General features: G+C 37.3%; 1 protein-coding gene across 1 annotated transcript; it reads left to right on the top strand.

The window, feature by feature from the left end:
• Window positions 1–1,634: 1,634 nt before the first annotated feature.
• On the top strand, window positions 1,635–4,104 carry hoxb2a (homeobox B2a). The gene is made up of 2 exons (XM_079456253.1): window positions 1,635–2,082; window positions 2,901–4,104. Exons 1-2 carry the CDS (start codon window positions 1,650–1,652, stop codon window positions 3,614–3,616), a joined length of 1,149 nt encoding a protein of 382 aa, XP_079312379.1. The 5' UTR covers window positions 1,635–1,649; the 3' UTR covers window positions 3,617–4,104.
• The last annotated feature ends 8,668 nt before the right edge of the window (window positions 4,105–12,772 follow it).

Here is a 12,772-nt window from a genome sequence, read left to right as displayed (position 1 = left end):
TATTTTTCCAGAGAGAATAATCCAGTTGGAAAAATAAAATAAACTCAGAATTGTTATGCCAGTAGGATCCAAAATACAAGTACGATAAATAAAAACGGGATCATTGCGTCCTAATCCCTTGCAGCCGGCTCCGTTCTGCAGAGTAGCAAGGCCTGTTAGACTGACCTCTTTCCGAAGTGCCCACGGCCTACAGCTTGCCTTGTATTTGCCTTATAATACCCATACACCCACACACAATTATATACGTTTCCACTCTTCTTTTAGGGAACAGAAGAAACGACGCCCGTGTTACAAATCCAAACTAACGTTCTGGAGTTTGTTACAGAACGACGCAGCAGAAATTAGTATTAACATCTATCTTCTATAATCCTATTAATGCGACGCTCCAAAAGAATGTATCCATTGCAAAAATGACTTCATTCTTGTTGTAAAAAATCCACAAATCTACCAGGGAATAATGGGGGGTTTCTTTGTTGTGATCTTGAAGGAAAAAGGCGAATTCTTGAGGGTGGCTGCTGTCAAGCGCTTTGCCGGCGAAAAGATTGATCACCCTTGCTGCCTCTCTACTCGTGCTCTAAAAATATCTACCCCGTTTTCCCATTCGTTTTCAACTTTGACGCAACCAATTTTCTGAGGTATTTTATAAACTAACATTTTTTTCTTTGACCAAACTGCAATAATAATGTATTAACACAAACGCAACTTGGCGAGAATATTCATTCGTAAACGCGACCTCAAGATGAACTTTTGGTTGTTCGCACTGTCAACAGACTAAATCTCTTCGCACACAGGAACAAACACACCACGGAAAGTTCTAATTTGCCTCGTATGCGTCTCACCTTCATCTTGATTTCAAGCCTGAAAATAACGAAAAGATTGGTCCAAACATAAGCATTTTACCTCAAACACAATCCGCGTTAAGATCCCGTGGTTTCAGGAATTGTTCAGAGACTGGTAAAAACTAATAAAAAAGGTAACGCTTCTACAAAACAAAAAAAAGATAATAGGCTATTTGGGAATCTCCTATTCGACAAGTGTGGAAGATAATCTCAACATCCCTCTTGTACATCCTTATTTATGTGCTTGATGTAAAAAAATATTTCTATAGCTGCATATCTTGTCTGTTACTCTTGTCACAAGTTTTAAGATTAATGACCATTGATTATAAATACGCAAGAAGCCATATTGTGGATGTGCTTATCAGGCAGGGCCTGTGGATTACATCACCCGCAGTTCTGCATTTGGATGGTTACTGACAGTCATCAGAGACCCTCACTTTACTTTCCCAGACAAACACTTGTGTCCGAGCACATGGCAACCGGGAGCTTTTTTTATTCGCTATGCGGTCTGAATTGTAATATCCTGTTGTATTTTTTATCAATTCAGACAAATATTGCTTTCTTTTGCCATCAGGCCCCGAATTTCGATTGGCTGAGATGAGTCACGTGACCAGGAATTGGCTGCAATTTCGCCCATAGTCTTCAGTTTAGTAGACCCTGGTCCCCATACGCTAGTAATATCACCAATATACACAATTATTAAAGCCCGCAAATGCAGTCATAGCAGAGGCGCAAAAAACCCTAGCTTTTTGGATGTTATTTTTTGCGTACGTTGGTGTCGCTGGACGCCCTTCTTGCCCAGGCGAAGCGATGAATTTTGAATTTGAGAGGGAGATTGGGTTCATCAACAGCCAGCCTTCCCTTGCAGAGTGCCTGACGTCTTTCCCCGCTGTCCTGGAGTCATTTCAAACTTCATCAATCAAGGACTCGACAGCAATTCCACCTCCTTTCGAGCACACCATCCCTAGTCTGAGTCCCTGCACAGGCAACCAGGCGCGACCGAGGAGCCAAAAGCGAACTGCCTCTAATGGCCTCCAGCTCCGGACACAAACGGCACCGCCGACGCAGCACCAGCAAGGCCCGGCCCCGTTGTCGGGTGGCGCCCCCCTGGCCCATGAATTTCCATGGATGAAGGAAAAGAAATCCGCGAAGAAGTGCCCCAAGCCCGGAGCCTCAACAGCGACAGCCTCGCCCTGTCAGGCATCCTCCGGCTACACAACCGCGGGACTCGAGTCGCCGACAGGTATGTTTTAAAAAGCAGTCTGTTCGGGTTTTTTTCCATTTTGGTCATTTTTCACTAAACGGCTCGTGTCTTAAATAGAGGTCAGTGATGCTGAAAACCTAAATACCGGTTTAATTTATTTGACTGTTTTATGAATAGTACAATTCTGATATTATCTTAGGTTTGATATTTTATTCCAAATGAAGAATTTTACACTGTCGCGTTTATGTTCTTTGTCCTATGTGTGAATGATTTAAAGCGAGCTTGCTTTGCATGACTGCTATTTCACTTCTCCAGCTTTGTCTATTTTGAAATAATTGTGTAATTGTATTCGATTCTTGCATTTCATGCACCATTATGCATGCAAGATTTTGGCGCATAAAACTTTGTGTTGTTTAAATAACGTTACTACAGTGTCTTAAAAGATAACATGCACCCCTCCCCCAATTCTTGGCATGTATACAAAACAGTGTACATTCTGAGAGAATAAGTTCCCGTCCTTAAGATTTTGATCTGTAATAACGATTTAATCGCAATTCATGTCAGACCCAGACTCGATATGTATTCATAACCATGTCTCATGGCTTGAGGGAGCCATTTTGAATTTCATAGTATACTGTGAAAACTGTGGAAGAAAAAAATATTAGGCTTGCTGAAATAACGCATGCTGGTCTATTGCCACAAGACATGCCTAACCATTGCAGTCATTGCTGTATGACAGATCCAAACCATATGGCTGTTATACAATGGGATTTTATAGACATCTAGACAAGTTTTTACACGAAGTTCGATGACTTTGCCTATTATATGGGACTTATTTCTGTTTTTTTTTATTGCAGAGGTTCAAGGTGGACTGGATAACAGTAGCGGTTCACGGAGGCTGAGGACCGCATACACAAACACGCAGCTACTTGAACTGGAAAAGGAGTTCCACTTTAACAAATACCTCTGTCGGCCCCGACGCGTTGAAATAGCAGCACTTTTGGATCTAACAGAGCGTCAGGTCAAAGTTTGGTTTCAAAACCGACGTATGAAGCACAAACGGCAAACTACGCACCACCGGGATGGGCAAGAAGGCGAACAGAGCGGCTTCGACTCCCTGGACGGAAACGACGCTACTTCGCCTTACTCGAGCCAGTCTCTGGATGTATCTGGTTCTGGTTCGGCTGCACCTTCTGAGAGCGAGACAAATTCCTCCTACACGAACGGTGCGGACAAAAGCCAGCCTACGCCTGAAGAGAGCGAGACGGAGCCCGCATCTGCTCCTGACACAGCGGTTCACTCCCCCCAATACCCAACGCCTACTGCAGATAACCCCACCACAATGGGCGAGGGCCGCGCAGCTGGGCCGGAGCATTCGTTCACAGAGACGCAGGATGCCACCTCTCTACCAGATTTGAATTTCTTTTCGACGGACTCCTGCCTACAGATTTCGGACGCTTTATCGCCGAGTTTGCAGAGTTCACTTGACAGTCCTGTTGACTTCTCCGAGGAAGATTTTGACTTGTTTACAAGCACCCTTTGTACTATAGATTTGCAACATTTGCAGTTCTGAACAAAAGTAATGATATCAAAAAGCATACAAGAACAATTTCCATCTTATCTGTGTCATGAATGCTTTTCTACAACAACATTCCCAATATAAGACAGAAAAAAGAAACACATCGATTTGTTTTTAACAAAAAGATGCGACTCAAAGCCTAAACGGAGACAAATTGTGCATTACTTTGAAAACACGGTGATGTGTAATCGTTTGAATACAGGTCGGGATGGCCCCTGTCGAAGTTTCAGGTATTTTATTGCCTTTTGATTCTCGGATTTTAGTTTATGTCGATTAAAGACGAATGGCTGCGGACTTTTTCAGTGAAACCCAATCATTGGAATCTCAGGAATTGTGTCAGACATAAGGGTAGTTGAACTGCTTTTAGGAATTATTCCAAGACGGGCGTTGTCTCCGTTGAATAATTTTAGAACTAGTTTATTTATTGAGATTCTTTAATAGTAAATTTCAAATTTATTTATTGTACGTTATTTTCATAGTTGAAATAATAAAAACACTAAAACATAATATGCTGAAGCGAGTGTGATTGATTCTCAAAGCTTTGAGATTTTTTAATATTTGACTATAAAGCAAGGTACCTTCATTTTTGTTGCTATTATTGTTATACATTGATGAAAATCTAAGTCAGACTGTATTGAATGAATTGAAAAAATATGTACTAAATAGTACTGTGCACAAAATTTATTATTATAATTATAGTGTAGTTATTTCGTTGATGAAATCCTGCACGGTATTTTGACAATATTAATGATAGCGTTAATGTTTAATTTCAATTATTTGATTATTACAAGTCAATTGCTAACCCAGATTATGTAGCTTTTAAACAGTAAATATCAATGTTATCAATATTCGAATGTCATGAAATGCGGAAAAATGATTAATTCATATTAAATGTACAGGGTAAATCTACCTTCAGAACAATAACAACATCTCGACCAACCTTTTGAAACAATATGCATCGGGAACATTAATTACCAGGAATTCAAAAAATATAAAAAAGGCATTTAGCCTATGCAAAATTGGCATTGGCATAATGCTGTGTAATGCTGTGCCCTATCATTTATTTATTTCAATTGACTGTTTAAAGAGATAAAATGAACCGAGAGGAGCTGCAGGAGGGTCAAACTGGGCTGTAGGCTCCCATGACTGCACTCATCCTGATGCAAAATGGCGCTCGAAACACAATGCAGGATATGAACAATAAAGCGGCAGCCATTATGGATAGTTTGGGCTGCAGCTGAGACCGGGGTGTTCCGAGCTTCAAATGCTAGGCTATATTTAGAAAATAGAAATGAACATTAATCCAAATGCAGTGTCGTGTCAGTTAGGAATAAGGATTCCTTTATATTACTTTTTTATAATAATCATTATTGGACACATTATGTAACAGCTGAATCTATCATAAGCCCCTATGCATGAGAAGATGCACTTAACAATAGCACATACTTGGAGGCTACGTCGTTACACTATATCAAAACATTCATAGTGGCCTATATTATTATTTATATTATTATTGTCATAATAATAATTCTTGTTACTATTTTTATTTTATATTCAGTTAATTTCGAAGACATCAAGACACTTCAAACTGCACAAAGACGACCAAGTCCGATTTATGCTATTCTATTATTCCTTATTCCAAATCCCAATCATGTGAGACTTGGAGACATTATTGAAAGGATTAACTTTGTTTGAAAAAATCTTGTCTTACTTTATAGATGTGATAATTTCAACAGACTTCGATAGATCTTGCTGGGGGTAGGGTATGGGTACATGTATTTTTGCATGAAAAATACAGAATCATGAAAGGTATAAATCGAGGTATCAAACTAATACAGCTTCTGAGGTGCGTGTGGGGGTGGGGTGATATGGCTCTGATCATATTACTGGTGAGGTGGATCTGGTATTTCACCCAAGCAGGAGCAAATGCTAAAATGTCAGCTGAAAGTTTAACTCTTTATGTAAAAAAAGTCGAACAATCAGTCAATACACACCTCAGCAGGCATTCATCAGCTCAGTACTATGAGGAAAAACATCAGACCTGACAGATATGAATCTGTTGAACATGAGAAAATAGGAACAATTGAATGCTATCCAATCTGAAGCACATACTTAAAATTGCTGTCAGGTGTGAGAAAGAGCTGGAGAAATTCATGCACCGATGGATGGATGGATGGATGAAGAAGTCAAATAAACAAATGCTTATGCGGATCTGTAAAAAAAGAGCCTGATTTTGGCCATCTGGTGATTGGTATTAATTCCAATATTTCAGTGTCCATTTCAAGTAATCAACTATAATTTCCAGAATTTGGTTATTTCTCGTTTAGGTTCTGGTTTGGGATTTGTTAAATTACTGGTTCCAACACGCACAATGCTTGTTCACTCTCACATTCCATCCATCTGCCGTACTTTTAATTCATGTGAGACAGGTGAGACAGACACTTTGCATATCCTCATATCTCTACACACGGCAAACAACTTCTACTCTGCCCCGAGGCCACACAAGTTGTTAAATATTTAAAAAATCCGCCGGTGGTGATTTTTTTCCATTAGCCTGATAATATGAGGTGTGGTTGCCGGGTCGCGTTTTATCTCTGTTTTTAAGCTTTGCTTGGTGGTCCGCCAGCTCTTACACGTTTATCAGCATGGCCCTTTCGCTGTTTTCCGCCACTATAATTAGGGAGCTGTTTATGCTTTTCTGCAGACCATGCACAGAGCAACAGCATTGGCATGGCTTCCTCCTTGGGCCAGTACAGTCTAAAATAAGGAGGGTTGATGGTGCAGGGATTCACTCACATGAGAAAATGGGCCAATGTTTACAGTGGAGCATCCTGGGTAATGCCTGAAGCAATGGTGAGACTGGCCAACATTAAAGTGAAAAAGTCTACTGCCCTATTTCAGTCAAACCACCATGAAAGCTCTGTTTAATCACTGAAGTGGTTAGAAATCCAAAGTTCTTTGTCATTGAACAACAACAATAACAATGGTAATGACAAAACATTATCTTGGCTTATTTCAGAATGTAGGGTTGTCAGTATAAACACAATATATTAGATTTATGAGCTTTGCAAAGAACCGTCTGTGCAATAATTCTTGCATTTGTTTGTTTAGCAAACTTTGTTCACCAAATGCTGATTAATATCCAGCTACTGTACAAATAAGGTCATGAGCTTACCAAATGAAGCATCCCAGAATGAAAATGGACCAGAATGGAAATATACAATTTGAATGAGCACCAATGATGTTAAAAGAGTGGCTCAACCCAAAACGAAAATTCTGGCGTTCACTCACTCACGTCACTAACCCAAACGCACAATACTTCAAACATTTTGAAATTTTATAACGAACATGGGCTAAGGCTTTCAATCTTTGAAAAGACACAAAAGCACCCTTAAAGTTTTCAAAAAGTGGTCTGTAAAAGGCTGATGTTTTCTGGCCTTCAAAATGTATACTTTTGTGTTTCACAGATGAATGAAGAGTGGGAATAGCATCAATACACTTTTTATGCTACATGCCTAAATGAAAATGAAAAACACAACATTTTATTTTTTGGGAAAACTGTTCTAGTAAAATAACTATTCCTCTCAGATGTATCACTTATGCTGTATAGAAAATCCCAACCTGGCTGCTATCTGAACCTCTCAGTAAAATTTGTAGAATAACTTAACCCGTTATCCATTTATAACCTCTCAGTGACCTCTGATAGTGTCACAATAGCATATCTAAACTTAAGCTGCAAAACTAGTATGCAGTATGTTAGCCCTTTTAATGAAAAATAAGAAAAAGAATCAGCTGCATATTGTCACTGTCCGTCTGAACCCTGTATGTCAATATTCGGTTTTCAGGACAAACACTGTAATAAATGAACAAATACTTTGTTGTCAAAGTTCACAATCACTTATACTTTTTATTGGCTAGATATTTGTCCATTGACAAACATAAAGGATAGACTAATAATAATGATTTATGCCAATTAATCATGAAATATGGATATATGAGGTTTCAGAAAGGACAGCAGCAATACAGAGATGTTGTAATGCAACTGCAATGGACTGATGGACTAAGAAGTTCAAATGAAAACATGTTGGCAGAAAAACACAAGCTAAAGGTAGAAAAACAAATGTAATCATTAACAAGTAGCGTGATTTTTGTTCTTATCGATTATGTTCATACTGTCAACCCACATAGCATACATGTACCTAGACAATTAATTTGGTTTATTGCTATCTCTAACATTGCTGCCATTATAATAATATCCTGCCACATATGACTGACGGTTTATGCACATTCAAATAGTTGCTATTATATGGTATGTAACTGCAGCATATTTACCACATATACATGTTTTAATTTAATCAATTATTGGTCATAGACAATGCTTTAAAGCGTTATCCTCCATTATAATTGTCTGAATTTTATATAACCATTTTTATTTGCACGAATAAAACCCAAATGCAGTTGAAAAAGAAACAGCGTCATCTACATAAAAGGTTGAATGATTTATACAGCCTTTTTTACAAGCTTTCTGGTTCTTTGGATTAACTTTGAACTGCATTTCTTAAATCTGAAACAAATGCTATATTCATATATTACCGATACATTTTTGTAATTTCACTAGACTAAAAACTGTACAATTATTTGTCTAACTGGCATTATTTTAAAAATGTCAAACTATAGCTACATACATTCAAGACACACTTTTACACCACCACTAAAAAAGGAAAATATAATGTTATTGATCAGATTACGGGTAGAGTAATGTTTTTATAGTATTTAAAAGCAGACAATCTGGAAAGTCCAAAGGTTTTCGGAAAGCAGCATACTATATGACTTTGCTGGAGACTATGGAAAGGAAATCCCCCATTAACAGCTGTAATGTTTAGAAAGAGCTGACAGTATATTGGCTCTTGTACAATGACTTGGACCTTTCACATCTGTCCATATCAGCTCAAATGGTGAGGGGGCATTGACTAACACTTGTACAGTGTAAAATAGCAACAAATCTTTACCTTTAACCCTGCCAACAAAGAAATGTGCTCATACAATACCTCAGAGCTATCATGTTCTGTTCTTTTGCTATAGTAGACAAGATGACAACTTCAAGTCAGCCTAACAAAAAATGTACCCATGCCACATTTGCAAGTGCAAACTTCATATGTAAAACTGAAAAAAAGTCTTTACAGTGAATATAGTTATGTATAGTCCTATGTTATTTATTTTCTTATTTGCTGATAAATAAAAGTGTATATTATGTATATAAAAGTGTATGTTATATAAAATCTGTGTAAAATGTGCCGTGTAAATGTTACAACCTGTCTTGACCCCATAGTTTTAAAAACACAATTGTCCTGAGAATACATCTGAGCTATTTGCTTTAAATGTACCTTTATAATGTAACAGACTGTTGTCTTTGTGTACTTTTATTGTGTTCTCCTGTTATCCTAGAGCTACTACAAAAAGAAATTCCACCTTAAAAGCAAATCAATATTTTCCAGGTATTTATAACCAACAAATAAAACCATTGCTAGATAAAGTACTGGATAAAATGATTTTAGACTCAAAACCTTTGTGACTCAAAACAACCTAATTAGAAAATTGAACTTTTATTTTCTTCAATTTTTGATGGGATCGAAAAGTGCACAGCATTAATGCAATTGCAAGTCTCTTCTAAATAGAGGGAGATGGAATATCACCTTAGAGAGCCTATCATATTCCATGGCTTTCCGCTCAGACAGCCCACATATACGGTAAAGAGGTAATGAACAACATACAGAATATCATGTGACCTCCTGAAAGCTTGGGAAGGGTAGCAAAGTGCTATTTTCAGTTATCATATTTTGCCGCCTGAGTTGCAACCTCTTTCAGTCATGACGATACTGCAGTACAATACAGCACTGCCTTGAGTGCCTTATTGCTTTCATTTAATGTATGCTGTATATATTTCAAATACTAATAGAAAATCAAATGACATCCTTCTGTTAGATGTTGTCCCTTACAACAGTACAATAACAACTAGCTATGGATGCTAGACAATTAAACAAACAGTAGCCACGGCTATTGACAAATCAGTATCAGGGACAAGATCTGCCTGTTATTTAAGTCCATCTTGTATGATTTATTAATCATTTTAACAGGCAAACTTGTGTATTAGCTACTGTAAAAAGACTCTCAATATATAAATATCTATATCTATAAATCCATGTTACCATAATGTTTGCAGTATGTAACTGTAATATATGCATAATACAAAATTTAGCAATTACATAATAATACAATTATCTTTGAAAAGCAAATCAAACTTTTTTAAACTTTGAATTATGTAAAAACTCATTAAAACTGGTGAACTGGCAAAGAGCACAGAACAGAATATGTTGTGTTAAATGCTACTCTGAAGTATTAACTTTTACATTAGCAGCAAAACAATTTCATATTCTGTGACCCTGGTAAACGGCATAAAAAGTTTAAACAATGGAAAAACTAAACGATGTGCGTATACTAAGGATGTTGGCTGGTTTTGATTTATGAAAATGTGTTTGTCCATATCCATCAAAAGTACTTAAGGATTAGTCACGCGTGGGTAACCTCCACTTTGTTACTCAACCACCTGGAATGACAATTCTGTTTACATCTGATTTGCAAACCGTTGACTAAAGAGTACAGTGTAAGAAATTTGACAGGAGTGGGATAATTTTAGGGTGGACTGTTTGAGTGCAGGGCCACTGGGAATTGTTTGTGAATTGGAAAGAAGAGCGATGATAACATTATTAGCACAAACCGACCTTTTAAAAAATGGTGAGAACTGTTGGCAATGCATCACTATATTAAAGAGAAAAAGAGACTGAATCTTGCTTGAGGTTAATAAAACAAGAGGTTCAAAAGGACTTGGCATAATTTGACTTGGCTGAGGCTTTCGTTTGAGATCAACCAAAAAACTCTGATCCAACATACTGTGGTGGCTTATACAACAACAACCCAACAATAAACTCCATTCTAAGCTCTGCAATGACCTCCCATGGCTCACTGTTTTTGATATGGTGGTGCTAAGATGCTGCTCAGATTTCATCTTTCTAGTGAAGGACAATATTTAATCTTTGTACAAAGTTTTTTCTTGCAAAAGAATATCCAAAGACACAAATCCGTCAAAACATTTGCTAAATGTTAGATTTAGTAAATGATGTGGTGGCCGAAACAAGCGCACACAAACATCTTACCAAATATAAAATTGCAAAAGATGAAAACCATAATAGTTCCCACTTTATTCAGGAGGATGGCTTTATAGTGATCTCCTTTGATTATTTCTGTCAAAGAACACTTATATTACATTTTATGCAATTGGTACTTAGAAACTTTCTTTTGTGCGCATTTAAGGTTTAATTTTTTTCTCTGATCTTGCCATTGCTAGAAAGAAGAAAGAAGCAAATACGCACTGAGAGCCAAACAGATGCTTTTTTCCAACTGCTCCGTCACCTGTTTGTTTGCGCTATTGACAATGATCCCGTTCAGGGAATCTACACATCCTGAGTTTGCTTGTTATATAATGATTTGGATAATTTAAAAGACCAAGTAGATGGTTCATTTAACCTCTTATCAGCATATGAAAATGAGAGTGACTGACTTTGAGTAGGTCTGTTTGACAAGTATCACCTACCATAAAGGAAGTTTGGATGAGGAAATCGTTGAATTTGTATAGCGATTCTCTCTATACCCAAGGGATTTACATGTAAAATGGACTGACCTCAATCTCCACCTCTGTGTAATTTACCTTGTTGATAAACCCGTGTGTGTCAATCATCTAACCACACATCAGCTACTTAATGTTTACAGTGAGGAATGCTGGTGGATGGAGAAAATTAGCTACTCGAAAGAACTGTACAGTCGATGAATTGTAGGATGAAAATTCATAATAAGAATGTTGTCTGTTAAGGTAATTAGGAAAATATATGTGGTCCAGTGGACAGGGGCTAAATGTTGAGCACATGGTGAAAATAAAGAAAGAAAACTTCATTTGAATGGCTTCAAGGGCCATTCATTATGCAAGTTAATGACTTTATACTTTGCATAACCAATGGTAGATGGAAAACTCATTAAATTCAACCGCAGTTTGGGTTTTGACTAGCAAAACAGAGCAAGAGCTAAGAATCTATCGATTAAAAAACATTTCAACATGTGATGGTTTAAAGGTCCCGTGTGTAATTTTTTGGATAATCTATTGATAGAAATGCAATATAACATAAATAGTCTTCAGGGGTGTATAAAGAGCTTACAAAATGAAACATTATGTTTTTGTAAACTTAGAAAGTGTAATTTGTATCTACATACACCCTTGCATGTAATTCGCCCTCTTCTGTCAGCCGTTGTAGTGTTTCGAACGTGAGGGGTGGAGTGAAAGGTTGGTTGCAATTTGCAACCTTGTCGCTAGAAATTACTGACTGGACCTTTAATACACAGCAATAAAATTCATTCTAAATTAGTACAGAGTACAGAGTATATAAAGTTTGTATATGGTGATGGTATTAAAGGGAAAAATTAAAACTTTACAAAATGGTTCTTTCCGCTAACATTAGTTATCCAACAATGGATATACTTGTGCATTTATAATTTTAAAGGTCAAAAATGTTGTCTTGATTTACTCACCCTCGGATTGAACACAAACAAAGATATAATGTTAGCAATAATCAGTTCTGGGAACTCATCCACTACCATAGTAGAAAACATATTGTATTTTTTTGTTCTGTAGAACACATAATGAGATATTTTGAAGAATTTAGGCAAACAATCCTGACTGTCATTTAATTTGTCCATGATGTTCCTGAAAATAGCTAACATTCTTCAAAATATCTCAGTGTTCAGCAGAACAAAGTTATTTATACAGGTATGAAAATACATGAGGGTGAGTAACATGGGCGAAGCTAGCCCCTTTTTTAGGGGTGCTTCAGCACCCCTAAAAAGGAGCTCAGCATCCCTAAAACTTGGAGTAAGAAATGTTGTTATTCTAAAAAGAATCGTCTTTTAGAAGGTTAAATAATTTCCAAAACATACTCCGTAGTATTTGGATTAAAATGTATGTGTTAAGGATGAAAATGAAACATCCCCGCTTAGCCAATGGTGTCATCCTCTTCCTCCTCTGTACCTGCACCGCTCAGCGCGAGA

This window comes from Barbatula barbatula (assembly GCF_947034865.1).
Source record: "Barbatula barbatula genome assembly, chromosome: 5".
NCBI lineage: Eukaryota > Metazoa > Chordata > Actinopteri > Cypriniformes > Nemacheilidae > Barbatula > Barbatula barbatula.
Note: the sequence above shows the minus strand (reverse complement) of the source record. Positions and strands in the feature narration are given on the sequence as shown.